This window comes from Equus przewalskii, chromosome 11 (genome assembly GCF_037783145.1).
Source record: "Equus przewalskii isolate Varuska chromosome 11, EquPr2, whole genome shotgun sequence".
In the NCBI taxonomy this organism is placed as follows: domain Eukaryota; kingdom Metazoa; phylum Chordata; class Mammalia; order Perissodactyla; family Equidae; genus Equus; species Equus przewalskii.
In genome coordinates, this window is record NC_091841.1 from 33,882,188 (window position 1) to 33,900,790 (window position 18,603).

The window sequence follows — 18,603 nt, forward strand, 5'->3', positions numbered from 1 at the left end:
ACTAACAGCCAGGTAAACCCTGGAGTGACCCAGAGGAGGCACGTCTAAGAATGTGTCCCACGAGAGCATCACACGGTGCTCAGAGCTGTGACTCTGATTGCACACGGTGGTGGGGGGGGAATGAAGCTCGGCTCCACAGGGGGGCGGTGGGGGTGGGCACAAAGGCTGCACCACACTGTGGAGTCCCCTCAGTGGGGAGGGAGGCTGCCTCCAGGGAGCGGAGCCCAGTGTCTGGGGACAGGGTGGCGGATACAATACTTCCCACCAGACGCCCTGTGTGCCTTCGGTCCTCGCACCACGTGCACACATCACTTCAGGAAATAACTTAATATTTAACGAGCTAGTTGCAGACCCTCTACATAGCTGGATCCCCCTTTCTGTTAAAAAGGAAAAGCTACTGTGTGGTATGTGCAACGCTTGTCCACATGTGCACACGCGCACACATGGAGGTCTGCGGCGGGCAGTGAACCATTCCCAGCGGTCACTCCTGGGCAGTGGGGTGCAGGGGAGTTGAGGGGCAAAACAGAGTTTTTATTTTACATAGCTCTAAGTTAAGTTTTCACCAGCACGTAACAAGAAGTGTGCTCTACGTTCTGGGTGCAGCTGAGGGCCTGTGCTCTGCCTCTGTCCTTCCTGGGCCCTCCTCCAGCGCTGCTCCTGACCCTGCGGCACCTGCCCTCTGGGCTTGGGGCAGTATGACTTAATACCCAGGCCCAATACCCCAGCCTCCTGGCCTCAGGGAGCCTCCAGAACCGCCCCCCACCCTCCACCCCAACCACCACCAGCCCAAAGAAAGAGGCAGCCAGAGGCTCAGAGAAAACATCCATCTTAGGATTTATTACAACACATTGTTTCCAAATACAAAAGAGGGGTCAGGACAGGGAGCAGAAGGTGTGGCGGCGCTGGGGGAGGTTCTGAGGCCCGGTGGTGGGCGGCCCAGTCCAGAGAGACTGGGAGTCCCATAGGGGACCTGCCATCTCTCCTCCGCTGGACTTTCCAGCAAATAATAGGAGGAGGCTGGGTCCATTCTGGGGTGACCCCCATGCCAGGGCACTGGGCCGGGCGGGAGGGGTGGGAGGAACGGGAGAGACTGGAGAGGGCTGGGGCCCAGCCCCTCCCTGCCTCGGACAGTGGGTGGAAGTGACCAGGGAGGGGCTTGTGCCCCATGCCTGGTCCCCAGCACAGGAGGGGGCGCAGCCGAGACAGGACCCTCTTCCCGTCACAGCTGCTCACTTTGGGGTGACCAGTGCCTCAAGAGCAAGAGCCCCCACACGCCCCAGGACAGAAGCCACAAGAGACGCTGCAGCCCTGGAGAAAGGGGGAAGGGAGGGAAGGACAGGGGGCCATAGGACCTGCCTCCAGAGTTTTGGGGCCCAACCAGTGGCCCCAGACCACTGTCTCCTGGACAGCACGGGGTTGGGGTGCGGAGGCGGGGACCAGTGCATCCTCCACACCCAGGGTCACCTCAGAAACCCAACGCGATAGACAGACAGGAGGCAAATTTACATAATCAATAATAATAATAATAATTAACCAATAATAATAAATACTTAAACCTCTAATCCATAGATTGCAAATACAACAATGATAGCTTATTTTCTCGGGGAACGGGGTGGGGACAGAGGGCACAGGAACAGGACTTTTGCTTAAAGGAGGGATGACAGGGACAGAGCGCTGGGGGTCAAAAGAAGAACAAATAGAAAAACAGCCAGAGGGCCAGCCGGGGGTGGGGAGGGGCAGCTGGGGGGCCAGGCACCTCCCCCACCCCTGCCTCAGGACTCAGTCCTGTCCGGGCACCCCTCCTGCCAAGCCCCTGGCCTCTTCCCCAGGTGACCGGCCCCCACTCCCAGACTCTAGGACATCTGGAAGGTCGGGGACATCTACTCCTGCCCCCACGAGCCTTGGGTCCCAATGACCCAATAGGGTGTGAGGTGGGGGCGGCTGGGGCTTTTCTGCTGCCCTCACTCCCAGGCTGGCCCACCTGGGCTAAAAAGCCACCTGGGGGTGGGGCCTGGCATGTCACCTTGAAGACATTGGGGAGACTTCAGAGGGGAGAGCTCCCAGGGAAGGGGAGCACAGGGGGTTCCTCTCCTCCGAGGCCCCAGTGGCAGTGTGGGGCAGACGTGGGGGACACCTCCTGCATCTGCTCGTGTCAGGGGTCTTATCTGCCTAGAGATCCCCCTCCCAAAGCTAAAGACCCTCACTCTCTCGAAGCATAAGGATCTGACCAGGGCTTAACTGCCCCCTCCCTCTGCAAGGCAGCCACCCTTCATAGAGGCCTCTCAACCTGCAGGAACAAACCAGAACTCCAGATCTGGCCTGGGGCCTGGGGCCTGGGGCTGGGTTGGGGGAAGAGCCCAGAACAAAGACCAGAAATGCGTCTGCCCACCGACCCACTGGCAGGCCCTGCTTCTCCCACAGGTCACCGCCCAGGGACCAAGCTCTCTCCTCCTATTGCTTCCCCCGCCTGGCAGGTGGCACTAGGGGGCACCGGCAATGTGGAGGAGAGGGCAGCAGGCCCTCTGAGCAGCCTTACTGAGCCCATGAAACCAGCCCCTGGCTCAGGCAGGAGTGGGGGACATCCCACCTCCTTCCCTGTGGTGGGGACGCATTATCATCTGACACTCCAAAACTCCCCCTCACCGAGCCCCTCTGAACAGCCTGTGTCAGCCCAATGCTCGTCAACACCTGCCAGGCAACAGCCTTTGGGGACGGGCAGTGGGGGTGCCCTCCTCGGCACCAAGACTTGGAACCTCCAGCTGGCAGGGGGCTGACAGTGCCTCCCAGGCCCCACCCCAGCTCCTGGGGACACCTCCCCCCACCTATGGCTTTGGTGCAGAGCCCAGAAAGGAGCTGAGCAGAAGGGAGAGTGAGGAGAGGAGCTGAGGGTGGGGAGAGGGAGGTTCGGCGGCTCAGTTTGTGGCAAAGTTTTTTTTTTCCTTTTTTCCCCTTTTTCTTATGTAAAAAGTGCTCGAAAGCTCGGCAACCTCTTTGCAAGGGTCAGCAGTGTTTCCTGGGGGGAGGGGGGGCGGGGAGGGGACCCCAGGCCTGGCACCTCAGCTTGGGGCTGAAGGTGGCCTCATATTGCTTAGAAACGTGTGTTTCAGTTTAAATACCAGACAGTAAAAATAGAGCTCCGAGGGCCGCCCGCACTGTTGCCAAATCATTGCCAGAATGAACAGCTTAAATAAATAAAAAATCGAAATATTTACTTCTCGATAAAAATCGCAGTAAAACCATTTACCTTTCTCTGCATTATATATAATATATATTTATAGTGGGCCCGGCTGCTGGTAGCCGAGCGGGGACCGAGCGACGCGGGGCGCTGCGTCCCGGCCGCCGTCAGGACACCTCGATGACCTCCACGCTGCCCGAGAAGCTGGCCTGCTTGCCCAGGGCGGCCAGCTCCTCGCCGCGCGCGCGCCCCTCCACCATGCCCTCCTCGAACTCCATCTGGCAGCTTCGGCGCTTGAACTGCGTCTCCGGGGCCGGCTCGTCGGGCCAGCCGGTCCGCGCGTCCCGGGACTCGGCCCTCGCCGCCTCTCGCCGCCGCAGGTCGCCGCCGCCCACGGCCTGCGCGCCCGCCCGGCCGAAGGGCGCAAACCGCGCGCCGCCCGCGCCCTGCGCGCCCTCGGGGCTGAAGCACCAGGGCCCGTCGGGCGACGGCGTGCCCGGGGAGTCGAGCGGCGGCGCCCAGCCCCCGGGGCTGGCCGGCTGGCCGGGGCCGGGCAGCCCGGGCGCCGACAGGGCCGACAGGCCGTGCCGCGGAGTCTGCCGGGCGGCGTCGCCGAAGTTCAGGCCGAGGCCGTGCGCAGGGGAGCGCGCTGGGGAGCCGGCTGGAGGCCGGGGCCGCCGGCGGAGCCGCGGGCGCGCCTCGGGCGCCATGTCCGGGCTGTCGGGGCCCGGCGAGGGCAGGCCCAGCGTGCCCCCCGACGGGCTGTCCAGCTTACAGAGCTTGGGGGCCTCGCCGGGGTCGGGGGGCCCGGGGTCGTCGGGCCGCCGGCTCGGGGCGTAAGCCGACTTGATGTCCAGCGAGAAGGAGCGCTTGAGGCGGTTGGTGTCCTGGAGGCGGTCGGAGGAGAGGTGCAGGCCGCGCAGGCCCTGCTGTAGCGCGCTGGTGGCGGGGGCCGCGGGGGGCGCGGGGGGCTCCCCGGCGCTGGGCGCGCCCTCCTTGGCTGCGCTGGCCGCTGCGCTCCCGGTGGCAGCGCTCTCTGAGGTAGGTGGTGGCGGCGGCGGCAGAAGGGCCGCGGGGCCGGGCAGGGGCGCGGGAATCCCGGGGTGTGGCGCCCCGTCGCCCTGCAGGGCCGCCAGCAGCTTCAGGCTGCGCTCGTACTCCAGCAGCTGGCCCAGGAAGTTGAAGTTTGGCGAAATGGACGGGCGCCGGTCCTTCACGAACCTGGGGGAGGGGCAGCTCCATCTGACGGGGCTTCCTCTGGCCAGGCGGCTGGAGACTCCCCCCTGCCCCCTCTGCCCATTCTCGGGGACGCTTGCTGACAGGAAGACCAGAGTGGGCTGGGACTGGGCTCAGGCTTCCCCCTCCCCTGCAGGGCAGCCCAAGTCAAGGGGCCCTGACCAAATTGCTGGCCACTCTGTTGCTAGTAGGTGGGGAGGGGAGGGGGCGCTGTTTCCAGCCACTGGCTGCTGGGCTGGGGAGGGAAGGGGGGGCTACCTGTAGGCGTCGTCCGAGGACATGCCCATGGTCTTCATGATGTAAGCGATGGCGATGGTGGCAGAGCGGGAGATGCCGGCCAGACAGTGGACAATGACTTGGCAGCTGGACAGCTTGGCTTTATCTGGGGGCAGGGGGCCAGTGGGGACCAGGTGAGGGCTGGGACAGCACAGCCGTTCCCACACCAGGTCGGGACCCTGCCTTCCCCACTGCCAACAATCCCAGCTACTTGTCAGGGCTGAGCACCTGCAAGGACAGCTTCCCCCTGCCTCCTCCAAGCCATCCTCTCGTGAGGACCCTGCCCCTCCCGGAACAGGGCAAGAGGGCGCCTCACCGATGAACTCGATGGACTTGTCCAGCCAGGGCAGCAGCCTCTCACAGTAGCTGTCGCTGACGGGGATGCGCAGGAAGCGGCTCTCGCAGATGAAGTCCGGCTTGGGGCAGGAGTTGCTGGCGTTGAGGACATAGCTTATCCCGTTTTGGGTCATCAGGTCCTGGAGGGATGGGAGGACGGGCTGGAAGGGGGTGCAGCTGCGGAGGATTTTAAATCCAGGGATGCTCTCCAGGTGGGGGCCTGCGTCCTGCAGCCTCAGCATTTGTGCGAGCCGGAGGGCCTCCAGTACTGGGGATGCGGGATGCTGGCACCTCGGCGAGGCCCGCCCACAGCGTGCGGGAGGCTCCCAGGAATTCCACCGAAGGCTGCCTGGGCGGGGCCTATACCCTCTTCCCTCATCACCATTTTTAAAACACGGGATTCTTTTAGCGCTGGCCAGGGGCCCAGTGACATCAGCAGTCTGGCATGTGGGCTCCACCACCGGAGAGGCAGGGAGCTGCTTCTCCACCCAGCCCTGCCAGGCCCTTCCCAAGCCCTGCTCTGTCCTGGCAGGGCCCCCTTGGGTCCTCCTGTGCCCCCAACCCAAGCTTCTCCCACACGTGTGCTCCTCCGGCCGGTGGGCCTTCAGCTGCCGCCTCCCCTGAGAGCAGACCAGGAGCTGCTCTGAGCTCCTGCCTCCTCCCCCTCCAGCAGAGCCCAGCTGCGCACACACCTTGTTCAGGACATCCTTCTGAGAACCCAGGTAGAGGTGAGGCAGGATGCGGGTCAGGCCCACACTGGGCACAGGCAAGCAGGGCTGGGAGAGGCTCATGGGCAGCAGGGCGGCAGGCTTGCCCTCACAGAGGCCGGGGAAGCAGGACGAGAAAGTGGCGAAGCCCCCTGCAAAAGGAGGAGTTGGGGAGACGCACGTCAGGGGGCCGGGCCGGCTGGGGCAGGAGAGCAAGCCCAGGGCGCCTGACAACCACCACCACGTCTCGGCTGCCCGACCCTGCTCGATCCCACGCCAGCCTCTGCCCTGAGCCCCTTCTCTCAGCGCTGCGTGCTGGAGTGCTGCTGTCACCACGGTGGGGCGCGTGCTGTGCACATTTACAGCCGGCCCCTACGCCCACATTCCTCCTCAGGCTAATTAGGGGCTGGCCCACTGAGGACGCCGCTGTGATGCCCGTAAATATGGGGTCAGGGTGGCTGGACAACGCGGCACACACAGGGCCTGGGCAGGGGTGGGCTCAGAGGCCACAGGGGTCTTCCTGTTTAGGGTCTGGATTGCCAGCCCCTCCATACCCTTGGAGTGGCCTGGGGCCCGGCCGGGCCTTCCTGCCTCTCCCGCTGGGCTGATGCAATCTCTCCCTGCCTGCAGTTGGCTAGGAGCCCCAGGCCAGGCTTGGGTGCCAGGCCCAGGAGGCAAGGGCTTCAGAGGCACCCTCCCCCCCCCCGCCGCCGGGCATGACATCACCACTGGAATTGGCACAGCCTGCTGAGGCCTCTGCACTCCTGTTACAGCTCCACTCCACCCAGTAGACCGACAGAGCAAAGGCTGGGCTGGGAACTGGGAACCCTGGGGACAGGAGCACACAGGGCATGCAGCAGGCACGTGGCTGGCATGTGTTCCGCCTCCTTCCCGCACATGTGAGCCCTGGGCCTCAGTTGGTGGGAGGAGCCCCTCCACTGGCTGGAAGGACCAGAGTGGGACCCCCAGTACCAGTGATTCAGTGAGGGAGCATCATGCCTCTGGCCTCAGTTTCCTTGTCCCGCCTGCCACATGGCATTGCTGTGAGGCTTGCAAAAAATGACCGAGAGGATGCACTGAGGGTGGCCCTGCCCACATGCGGCCTGGCTAGGGGACCGCTGGGGACCGCTGACTCGGACCTGCACTGGGCAGTGCCTGGTAGCCACCTGCTCTCGGTGGGGTGAGGTGAGGCTGCCCGGCGGCGCCCTGGGACTGACCACTTCTGGGGACACAGCCCCAGGGCACATTCCCGGTCCCGAGCCCAGCAGGCTGCCGTTTCCAGCTCAGTGGACCCATTCATCACTTGACACAGCTAGGCCAAGGCCTGCCCTAGCCCACTGGAGGAGGCGGGGTCTCAGGCCCTGGAACCCCCAGTGGTCCCTCGGCCCACTGGTCTGCAGAAGCAGATGGTGCCAGAGACCTAGCTGATTCCTAAGGGCAGGGATGCCTGGTGGCCTCAGCCTCACCCCTGGCCCAGCTCAGTGGCTGGTTTGTACGAACCCCCAACCAAGATGCCTGTGTGTGAGCTCCCTGTACCCCCCAGTGAAGGCTTGATGTTGGGGGGCCGTGGCAGTGGGGACCTCCTGGCTGGGGTAGCGGAGGAGAAGGGGTGCCTTTCTCAGGAACCTGCTTGTTGGACAGGGAGAAGCAAGTGACATCGGCAGCAATGATGCCACAGCTTGCAGGTTCCTGTGAGAGGAGGCGGAGCTGGGCACTGGGGGTCGGCCCCGCTCAGTCCAGGACCAGGGGACTCCAGATGTCCCTGCTGGAGGAGAGACCCCCCCGGGAGGGGCAGAGCCACGCCGTCCCTCCACAGACCCTCCTGTGTGCAGGTTTCCCTTACTCTCCGCCCGCTCTCTTGGGGCCTGGCCATGGGGTGGGGAGTGGGGGGGATTCCACAGGGCTGCCCCAGGCTCTGGGGAGCAGTGACAAGGGAGGGACACCAGGGACCAAATCAGTGGCAGTAGGCCTGGACCCTCTAGGCATCCCCGAGGGCACCTTCCATCAGGAGGGACAGCCTGCCCCCCACTAACCCCGCTCCTCCGTTTCACGAGTCATGGAGGGCCAGGGAGGGCACAAGCAGCTCCCTGCCCTTCACAATGGAATCCACGACTCGCACAAAAGCACATGCCCCTGACGCATGCTGACCATGGGCACTCCCAGCCCAGCTACTGCCCCCACCCCCTGGCAGCCACAGTCACGTAGCCCCACAGCCCCTACTGCCCGTCCGGCTCCCTGTGTCCCGGCGGGGCCCCCACCCACCCTGCAAGCTGGAGCCGCTCCTGCCACCACAGTCTCGGGCCAGGGTCCGAGGGCAGCGCATGCAAGGGGCGGGGCTGCAGGGTCCCCAGGGTCCCTGGGGGCCCACCCTTCCCGATGCTGCGGAGACACCACCAGCCTGCATTCCGCAGATGCACAGGGAGGCAGTGGCTCCCCAGTGAGGTCGGCCCGCCGCTTAAAGGGCCAGGCTCCCTTTCCCATCCCCGCCCCCACTGAACATCACCAGCCAGTAGGTGGAGGGTGGGGTGGAGTGGGCACAGCAGCCAGTTTTAGGACCCCAGAGCCCTGTGCCCACCACCCTCTCCTGCTTCCCGCAAACCCCCCCTCATGGAGAGGGATCTCCCTTCTCTCCGCCCTGCCGTCCTCATATCCCACCCCACCTCGTGCTGGCTCCTCAGCCCCATCCACAGAGGTGTCGCCCAGTGCCTTCTGGCTGCTGCTGAGCCCCCTCCTCTGTGCTGGTGATCCCCAAAAGTCACTTCCCCTTTCTGGGTGGGTAGCCCCATCCCCAGCCTTGCCTTCCCCCCTCACCAGCTCAGGGGCTTTGCCTGCCCCAGGAGTGGGGCTGTGGGCAACGCCAGGAGGCTGTCCCCAAGTCTGGGTCCTGATTTGATGTCACTATGAGCCCTCCTCACAATACAAGGGGTCAGGACTTCTTCCTGGTTTGGTCCTTGGAGAAGCGGGGCAAATACTCTAACCTTGCAGAGTGGGGCAGCTCAGAGGGCTCAGCCAGCCGGGTGGGGCACAGCCAGGTCCCAGGTGCGTCCTCTGGGGGCATCTGAGACAGGCCTGCCCTCTGAGTGCTGGGTACAGGCCTCAGCCTCCCAGAGACAGGCCTTTCCAAGGCAGCCTGGGGGCAGGGACGGTGCTGCTCTGGGACCCTCAGACTCCGAGGATGGCCTGGTGGTTCCCACTCTTGGCCAGGGCACATGCACACACGCTGGGGTTCCCAGATGGGCCCTGGAGGATTTCTGTTCTGTCCTGTTAGAAGCCCAGAGCTTCTGTCTTCTCCCCACCCTCTCAGCCCCTAAACTGAACCCAGGGGGCGGTGGTTAAATCAAAGTCTGCAATTCTGCAGCTTCTGGTTCCCAGAGTTCACACATATGCACACAAATCCCACATCCGACCTAGACAAGTGTGGGACCACCATAAGCAGGAGACTCACACACGCACACACACACGGGCAGATGCTGACCACTAGACTCCTAGAGACACGCACAGATCCAGATGGGCAGAGCGCTTTACCAGCACCCAGACACATGAGTCGAGGCAGCAGGCACACTGCACACGACGCTGACCCACCACCAGGCGCTCCAGGGCTGTGCCCCTTGGCACCTCCTCCCAGAGGTGGGCTAAGCTTCCCCACTAAAGCTGCATCAGGCCCTGCCAGCAGCCTCTCCCACAGGCTGTGCTGACTGTCCGTGGTCCTGCTGTGCCAGTGCAGGGCCCAGCCTGGGGCCATCGACCACCCACCATGCATGTGCACAGGAGCTGCTCAGGGCAGCTACACAGAATGAACAGGAGTGTCCCATCGGCTGTGTGATGGTGGAGGTGGTACCATCTCCAGCCCTCCACACCCTCCACTCACCAGCCACAGCCCCTGGCACACAGAGGCAGGAGGGCCCACACAGGCCCCAGACCTGGGCGAGGAGCGTGCACATCCCTGGGATAGGCCAGCGCCACACGGCCCTGGAACCTGGGCCACCTCTGCGAGTTGGACTCTACAGAAGTGCGTCAGCCACTGCCTCCGGGAGGAAGGAGTCAGCGGGAACCACAGTGCAGCCTGTGTGCGTGTGTGTGCGTGCGCGAGCGCAGGTATGGGGTGCCGGCCAGGCTGCTTTTGGGGAACAGGAAGCCCTGCGGGGACCTCTGCTGGCCCCCAGGCAGCAGTCACCATTAAGAAGGCTGTCACTAGGCCAGCTGTGCTCAGGTGCAGCATTCAGGGACCTCCCCTTGTTGGGCCAGTTCTGGTTTAGACTGGGGTTTCGTGATGGTGGGATGGATAGCGAGCTGGGGCAGCGGGGTGGGGGCAGCTTCCAAGGCAGAGCCGCATCTTTGCCTAGATCCCCCTGCAACAGGCGAATGCTGGGGGTCCCTCTGTCCACCTCTTCACCTGCTAGTGGTGGGGGCAGGCCCGTGTTGGAGGGGGTCCTCAAGTGTGGAGGCCCAGGGGAGGGGATGGTGGAGCCCTGAGAACTCCAGAGCTCTGAGACCCCCAGTGCCCCAGCAGACACTGGTCTCCAGGCTCAGGGAGGAGAGCAGGGGTGGATCCAGAACCTTGACTCCTCAGGCACCCCCCGAAGCTGACAGCGGGGGGAGAGAGTGCCCTGCAGCCCCCGGCCTCGGAGCTCACCTGTGAGGATGGCCACGCTGTCGAAGCAGCCGTCCAGCTTGCTGAGCAGGATGGAGAGGAAGCTGTCTGCAGCCAGCACACTGGCGTCCCGTGTGCTCTGGTCATAGACCACCACGTCCTGTGGTTCCGCGGCCTCCACCTGGGGGCCGTGAGGGCAGAGGTTAGGGCACTGCTGGGCACCTGCTGGATGCCCCCATCCCCTGCTGTCGCCTACCGCTGCTGGTCAGGTGAGGGGAGGGAGAGGCTACTGCCACTTAGCTGCCTCCAGGGGAGGGCAGGGACCAGCCACATGCCTCACTGCTCACACCTGGACAGGTGCAATCGCCCACAGCCAGTGAGGCAGGCCGTTGGAGCAGGCAGGGACAGTGGACACTTGTCCCCTATGCAGCCACACATTCACACGAGGGAAGGAGACGGACACTCATGGGCATCCACCATGGGCCCATGCAGAGGAGATGCGGGTGAACATAAAGGCATTCCTCAGGACGCATGCGCAGGTGCCCACAGTGACAGGCGTGCACCGACACGGCCTGTGCTGGCTCCCACGGTGGCCGAGACAAAGGGAAACACACCCGTCCTCAGGGTCCCTGGGAGGCACATTTGGAGGATTTTGAAGGCAGGGTGCTAGCTCTCCTTCCCTTCCCAGCCAGCGATGGGGTGGCTGAGGGCTGCAGCAAGAGCCCCCCTAGTTCCGGCAGAACTGGGGTTCCACCTGCCCTACCCCCCAGTGCCGCCTTGGGGCCAGATGTGGAGCAGCTTTAGCTCCTGAGCAGCTGATGCCCCCGCCCCTAGCGCACTCAGCCTTTAAGCCAGCTGAGCCGCCAGCCCCGGCCGATGATGTCATCAGCAGCCAATGGGATCGCGCTTTGACCAGGAGTCCTCGATGGGGGCGATTAATCACCGGATTCCCCTCTTTGGAGGCTGCGGGGAGCCAGTTCTGCCCTTGGGGTGGGGGACTCCTGACAAGCAGCCGTCCCACCTGGGTCCTCTCACATCCTAACTGTACACGGGGAAGGGCCTGTGACCAAGCCCCTCTCACAGCCTTGGGGCTGCCCCTCATGTCCCCCCACACTCCACATTGGAGGTGCCACCGCCTTCCCAGGTCATTGGCTCCGCGGCCCCTCCCCAGTGCTGGACTTGATGCTCCTGGAAATAGAGACAGGATTGTCCACTGTGGTGACCCAAGACGTTCTTGGGGGGCCACAGCGAGAATCCTGGGTCACTTGAGACTCCAGGGGGGAAAGAACTGTGGCTTCTCCACGTGAGCCCTGTGGTCACCCCTCCTGTCCTCTTCTGAGTCCTTGGCGATCAGAGTGTGCGCTGGGCCTGGCTGCCTCCCCGCCACTGCCCTCTGCTGTCTGCATCCCCACCCCGGGCCCCAGTGCATGGTCATACCTTGCTCATCCCTTCAGCACCCCTCTCTTAGCCCCGTCTCCTGTGTGGGGAGACCTCCCTGTGGGGGCTGAGTGAGGACCTGACAGGGTCAGCAGGCTCTGGGAGGTGACCCGTGTCTGGGGAGACGGGTGTCAGTGCAGGGCCTCCCTGGGGAGCATCCACGCAGCCCTGAGAGGGAAGCTCAGGAGAGAGGGCTGGGGAGGGGCCGAGGTGTAGACTGGCACAGAACTTTCTGATCCAGGAGCCCAGTTTGGGTTTGGGTTTGAGGGCAGAGAGAGGGGAGGCTGACCACAGCCAGGGCCCTGGGTCACCTGGCTGAGGGGCTCAGCTCCTGACTCTGGAGGTGACGGGAGCCCCAGGGACTGGACAGGGACGGGTGCAGGGGCAGCGGCCGGGTACCTGGCTGCGCACAGCCGGCTGGATGAGCTCAGCAATGGTCACTTTGCCCTGCTGCAGCCGCCGCTTCACCAGCTTGGAGCAGCAGATGTTGACAGAGCTGAGCACGTGCCAGCTGTTGTACTCCACGAAGGAGCGGCTGTCGATGACCAGCGGCCCCCCGGGCCCACCCCGCAGCAGGCTGGCCAGCTTCTTGGCATCCATCACCTTCCGAGGGAGCCGGTCCCCGGCCATGGTGGGGCAGTGGGCGGTGGGGAGGGGGCGATCCCCAAAGCGAGCAGCGGCTGCTCCGATGGCCCGGGCTGTGGACTAGCGTTCAGAGTGACTGGGCATAGTGCCAGACCTGCAGGGAGAGGCAGACGGTCAGCAGCGCCGCAGGCCCCCAGGGTGGGCACCTGGCCAGCTCCCCAGGTGGGCCGACCTCAGAGGAACAGGAGGTGGGAACCGAGGGCACCAGAACGTTTGAGCCTGACATGCGCCTATGGGGCCCTGCCTCCCGCGGGTGGATGGACATCCCCTCTGGCTCTTCTATGAAATGAGGCCCCTAACATCTGAGGTGAGCCAGCTGGAATCTGACACATGCAGCTGGAAGGTCCCGTCCTGCCCTGCACTGTCCAAATCACGGTGCCAGCAAGGATGCGGCAAGGCAAAGGGAAGGGTCTCAGGGCTTGCACCGGGCTGGAGAGGCAGGACAAGGTCTGAAGGTCCCTCCTCTGGGCCCGGTCCAGGGACCCTCACTCATTCCAGAACACACCATTCCGCCCCATGGCTTCTGTCATCCCATCTCTTGGGTGCAGACCTCTCCATTCTCTGGCTTCCACATCTTCTGGATCCCCAGGACCCCTGGCAAGGCAGGGATCCAGAACATGCCCTTTGCCCTCCTCGCCCTGGCACATCCTTCCTCTCTGACCCCACACAGCTCAATCACTCCATAAGCCGATAATCTGGACCGGGCAGATGGGGAGGGGGTCGGGCTGCCTGCACAAGTTGACGGGCTCCCGGAGCAGGGTGGCCAGGCACTGGAGGGGGCTCAGGAGTGGAGGGGGCTCCTCTGCCACCATCGGGTGCGCAGGCCTGCTGCACAAAGGATCAGCGCTGATGTCTGTTTCCTGTGTGGTGTGTCACACACCCACAGAATGGGGTGGCCGTACAGGCACCGCAGAGGCTTAGGGCCTGAGGGTAGCTTCTAGGGGCTGGCAGAGCCCAGGATGGGGCGTGGTGGGGGGCACCTGAGGATGAAAGTCAATGCGGGTGACCCGTATCTAGGACCTCAGGGGGGCTGGGACCCTCGGCATGCCTCCAGGGGTCCTCGGGCTGAGGAGTGCATGGAGAGAGTAGCATGTGGGTAGGGACATGGGGTCTCCAGAGCCCTGGGTAGAAGCCCCCTCCTGCAGGTTCAGTGCCAAGCCTCTGCCACCCCGCACCCCACCTGCCAGATGCCGTCTCCCCTGTCACCTGCCAGGACTGGGCTTTCTCGAGGCCAACCCAAGCTTTACAGCCCCCCAGGAGGCATGCCGCATCAGGGTGACGAGTTTGCTTTAGAGATGGGGAAACTGAGGCTCAAGGAAGGGGCGGGACCAACCCAAGGTCACACCAAGGAGACTGAACAGAACCCAAGGCCTCTAACAGCTGCCACTCAGTCAGGGTCTTCCCTCCACCACATCCCCACCCAGCTTGGGGTGGGGAGGCTGGGAGACAAGTGTACCCCCAGGGTCCACAGAGAGGGGACCTCCTCAGCAAGCCCCCAACCTGCAGCAGCAGAGGGCATGGGGGTGAGGCAGCCTGGGAACACTCGTCACGTTTTAAACAGCCATGAGGACACTGGGGACAATGGCAGCAGCTACCACCCTTTTTGGACCACCCCCTGAGTGAGCTCCTGGGCTAGGGGTGATGGTGCAGTTCACAGAGAAGCGAGAGGAAGGTGCGGATGGTGTCCACCTGAGGCGGGCAGCCTTGGGCCAAGCTGGCACCAAGGGAAGTCAGGGTGTGGGGCCTGGGGATCCCATTCACAGACACCTGCTCCCAGGCTGGTGCTTGGGGCTCCTTCAATGTGGAGGCAAGGCCTGGGGGTGCAGTTGGCCCTTAGACATGGGACCAAGAGCCCAGCTCAGAGGGCCAGGACCCTGGGAGGGAGGGACACAGTGGGGTGGGGGCACTGCGGCCCAGAGGGTCCTGCCCCTCGTTTCAGTGTCTTCATCAGTTATGTGGGGCAGATTATCTCCCACCCAAAACAACAGAAGCCAAACAGCACTTGAGCGCAGGGATGAGGGCAGGGGCTGGAGAGAGGTCTTCCCCCAGCCAGCAGCCGCCCAGTGCACACACTGCCCTTTGGTCCTTAAACTGCCCGGGGAGGAGCCCGGGCGTGGAGGGACGCCCACTCCACAGACGTGAGTCGAGGCTGGAGGAAGAGCAGGGAGGCAGGGAGGCAGGGAGGCAGCTCGGGCTGAGAGGGCCAGTGAGGAGGCGAGGGGAGACCCAGAGGGGAGGGAGGGGGCAGAACAAGCCGGCAGCAGACCTGAAGGCAGGGGAGGGAGGGTGGGAGCTGGGGAGGGGTGCGGGGTGGGGCACCCAGGACCGGTACCTGGTCCCAGTCCCCGCCTGCCAGTGGAGCCTGTGCTCAGCGCTATTAAGCGCTACAGTATTGTTATTTGCAGCCGAGGGGGACTCATTAGCAAGTTAGCACCTCCGTTGTCGCCATGGCAACAGCAGAGGTGCCAGGCAACGCTGCTCCTGTGGCAGCAGCCACGGTGCAGGCTGGCTCTGCAGAGCCACAGGCTCCTCCTCACTGCTCCCACCCCCTTCCCACCCCTGCAGGTGCCCAGAAGCTGGGGCCTGGGATGACCTAGGCCCCCACAAGGCCCCAGCCAGCGGGGTAGATGGATGCCTCCAGGCCCCTCCCCTCTCTGCTCCACCTGGTCCTAACCTCCTCAATGTCGGGCACCACGTGTACAGGCTCCCACCCCTTGGAGGCCTTCTCCAAATGGTCAAGTTCTGGCCAGAGCCCCTCCTGTGGGAGACCTCTTGCACTGAGCTGACCTCCTGAGAGCACATCCTCACCCACAGGGCCTCCTTGGACCAAAAGCTCCTGGGGGCAGACCCCTTGCCTCCTGAACATGCTAGGGATCGGGACCCAGAGCTGTGTAGTGGTGGAGAAGCTCAGAACAGATCAGTCGGGCTAGAACAGGCAGGGTGGACACAAAGGAAACAGACATTGTTGGGTCTTGGGCTTCCCTGCTTTCAGGGACCTACCCCATCTCAGCCTAGATCCCACTCCTAGGGACAGCACCTACTACCTACATTCAGGAGCCTGGGTGCAAGTGGGAGGAGGCAAGCCCCATACACCTCTATCCATCAAAGGGCTTTGAGCCAAGGAGACAGCAGTTCCTGGTCCGAAGGCAGAAGGAGGCTCCCCCTCACCCTGGTTAGGTGCAGCCCAGGTGGCCACAGGCAGCCACCCTTCCCCAGGAGGCCAGGTCCACAACACAGCATGGCCCCTGTGCTGAGTGCATGCTGCTGTGCATGCTGGGACAGGCCCCTTTGCATGCTGACCACACAGAGGCCTGGTGCTCACTCCTTTCCCACATCCACTCCTCCCTTCCCCATGTGCAGTTATTCACACACAAACGTGTATGCACATAGATGTGGTCACTGGATGCACCCATCCTCACCCTCTGCATGCCAAATCCCCCCAAATCCCAGGATTCCCGAACCCTAGGTGCCAGCTCCAGGACCTCCTCACGCCGTTGCCTCCCAGGGCCTCCACGAGGCATGTGTGTGTCCCTGAGCACATGCATGGCCAGAAAACTCCCAATTGCCGGCACCCTCACCACAGTACCTTCTGCTTAGCATCTGGGGATGGGGAACTCACTACCTCCAGAGACAGCGGTCAGGACCATCAGCCACGGGAGGATGGGGGACTGTGGCTCTCACTGAGTGTGTCCCCAGCTGGAGCAGTGCCTAGCAGACTCTAAGGAAGAGCTGGCAGTTAGGGACCCAAAAGGCTGGAACGTCCAGCTCACTGTGACCCAGGGCACAGCTGGAGGCAGACACTGCCACACTATGAGGCCAGGAGAGAGACGGGTAGGGGTGACCTCCAGGAGTCCAGGGGCCTGAGTGCTCATCCCAGGTCAGCCCACTTTACTCTCATCAGAGACCCCCAAATGCTCTGGCCCCTGCTCCCTGCTCAGCTCCCTGGAGTGAGTGGGATAGAACCCAAGCTGGCCTACACTGACCCCTGGCTGGACCAATGGTAAAGCCAGGCAGAGCCACCTGGCTGGGGAGGCCATGGGCCCTGACCCCTCAGTTCCCAGGGGTCTGGGCTGAGCCTAGGGTGGGAAGGATTGGCCTAGGGGTCCTTGAAAGGGCAGCTCAGAATGCTACAAATCTAGGTTTCCTTCATTCCTGCCGTGGTGTGTCCCAGCCCCACTGATCTGCAGGACTTCTATGGGTCACTGTCCCCGAAGCTACACACTCGGACCAGCCCAGGGCATCTACTGGTCACTGCCCCAAGCAGTCCAGGCAGAAGGTGCCTCGGCCCATGCAGTCCTGGTGGTCAGCCTGATCCACACCTCTCTTGCTGTGGTCTGGCCCCTTCCTCCCCTTTCTCTATGAGCTGCACTTCCAGGGATGCAGCCAGGACACCCTCGGGCTTTCCCCGACCCCAGCCCATGGCTCCTCGGCCCTCTGTCCAGTTGAGGCTTCTGGGTCCCGAGGTCAAGCTCAGCCCAAGAGGATGATCGGGGGAAGGGTCCTGGAGCAAAGGACGACTTCAAGCATCCTTCTGCATCTCTGTGCGTGGAGCTCTGCTCCCAGAGGCAGCCTCTGGGGCCCAGGAGCCTTCCTGAGGGCTGAGGGCAGTAGGGACCAGAACCTGCCCAGCAACTCTCCCAGGTCCCTAGGCTGACTGCAGCAGGAGTTATTTCAGTCAGACTTCAAGATGAACTCCCAGCTCCAGTCACATGATCTGCCCATCCTTGGCGGGTGCTTATTAACCATCTGAGGCGCGAACGCGCGGGACATCTATCCTCCCTGAGCTGGGGTGGATGGGGGGGCTGGATGCTACATTCATTTCCTGGGCTGCCCTGGGAGCAAGAAGGTCTGAGGGGAGGCCACCGGGACTGTGCAGACCCTCAGACCTCCCAGATCCCCAGGGGCAGGGGGCAGAGAGCAGAAAGAGAACATTGCTCTCCTGGCCTGCAGCTGCTCCCTCCCCACACACACACCTGCACAAGAACGCTGTAGACACCACACTAGATCCTGCCACCTCTCCTCCACCCCACGGAGTGCCCCCCACCCCATCACTGCAGCACCAGACCCCCAGCTCCCCCAGCAGAAGCCACTACATGTGCGCAGCAGGAAGTCAGAAGGCAAATTCTCCCAGAAGGGATGACCTGGTGGGCGCTGGGCCCATTGTTGCCCCCTCCCCTCCAGGGCAGATCATTAGGTACCCCTCCACCCCCAGGTGGGCAGAGAGGCCGAGGGAGGCTGGTTGCACTCAGCCTGGCAGTGCCAGCCCCTCCCCCAGCACCCGCGGCTGCCTCTGCGGCAGGCTGGCTGGCGGACGGTCTTTATTCCGCAGAGGCCAGCTGAGCACCCAGAGGTGGGGGTGCCCGCGGCGGCCCAGCCAGACAGGGGAGATGGATCTGCAGTCCCTCCCTACCAGACACGGAATGAGCCCTTTCCTGAGCCTCCCACAGGCCAAAGGCCCTCCGCTCCCTTGGCCAAGGCCTCCGCATCTCCCCGCCCGGCCCGGGGCTGGGACGACCTTCTCCAATTCTGGGCCCCAACGGGGAACCGTCCGGGGCGTCTGGGGCTCGCGCAGAAGGCTCGGACAGGTCCCCGCTGGATCTCAAACGGCCCTCCTGGGTCCTTAATTCATGCCCCTCCCCCACCAAAATGAGAAGGAATTGCAGGAGAAAGGCGGCCAAGCGGCGGCCAGGTGTGGGCAGGGCTGGGGTCCGCGGGGCGCTGCGGGAGGCGGGGGAAGGCTGCCCGGCTCGGTGCGGGGCGACCCTGCGAGCCGGGCTGGGGGCTGGGGGCTGGGGCCGCTCACCCCCGGGCCGCCTCCTCCTCCCGGGCGCCCGCCGGGCGCAGTCCCCCGACCGCTCTCGACGAGGCGCCCCCCGGGCCGGCCGTGCGCACGGGCTCCGCGCCGGGCACCCCTCCCGCCGCGCCCCGCTCACCTCGCTCCCCTCGCTCGCGCTCGCCGCGGGGGCGCACCGGGGACCGCGCCGCGCTCAGCGCGCCCGCTCGGCCGCGCCGCCCATGGGCCCGGCGGGGGCCCGCGCAGCCGGGCGGGGGCCGGGGGACGCGCGCGCACGGGCCGGGGCGCGCGCGCTGCGAGCGGACACGCGCGCTCGCGGCCGCATCCCACCCGCGGCTCGGCGGGCGCGGCCGGGCGGGGGCTCCAGCTCTGGGCGGGGGCGGGGGCGGGGGGCGCGGGCCGGCTC

The 18,603-nt window shown here is 64.3% G+C and overlaps 1 protein-coding gene across 3 annotated transcripts; it reads right to left on the reverse strand.

Moving 5' to 3' along the window:
• Positions 1 to 810: 810 nt before the first annotated feature.
• On the reverse strand, positions 811 to 18,548 carry DUSP8 (dual specificity phosphatase 8). Of its 3 annotated transcripts, none has more exons than XM_070564544.1 (7): positions 18,337 to 18,548; positions 12,158 to 12,497; positions 10,364 to 10,502; positions 5,716 to 5,882; positions 5,004 to 5,163; positions 4,670 to 4,793; positions 811 to 4,396 (listed from the first exon to the last, which is right to left on the reverse strand). In XM_070564544.1, the coding sequence occupies exons 2-7, from the start codon at positions 12,386 to 12,388 to the stop codon at positions 3,343 to 3,345; spliced, it is 1,875 nt and encodes a 624-aa protein (XP_070420645.1). In that variant the 5' UTR covers positions 12,389 to 12,497; positions 18,337 to 18,548; the 3' UTR covers positions 811 to 3,342. The 3 variants fall into 3 exon arrangements, with proteins under 3 accessions (XP_070420645.1, XP_070420647.1, XP_070420646.1); XM_070564546.1 differs by lacking the exon at positions 18,337 to 18,548 and adding an exon at positions 18,207 to 18,310; XM_070564545.1 differs by lacking the exon at positions 18,337 to 18,548 and adding an exon at positions 15,990 to 17,429.
• Positions 18,549 to 18,603: the final 55 nt, after the last annotated feature.

What these genes read in the sequence shown, in the direction of transcription:
- DUSP8 (XM_070564544.1), bottom strand. Translation starts at nt 12,388, where the DNA reads ATGGCCGGGGACCGGCTCCCTCGGAAGGTGATGGATGCCAAGAAGCTG. An exon ending in AGCCGGCTGTGCGCAGCCAG is followed by an intron (nt 10,503 to 12,157) that starts GTACCCGGCCGC and finishes CACGGCCCCCAG; the next exon opens with GTGGAGGCCGCGGAACCACA. An exon ending in TCCTCGGACGACGCCTACAG is followed by an intron (nt 4,397 to 4,669) that starts GTAGCCCCCCCT and finishes CCCCTCCCCCAG; the next exon opens with GTTCGTGAAGGACCGGCGCC.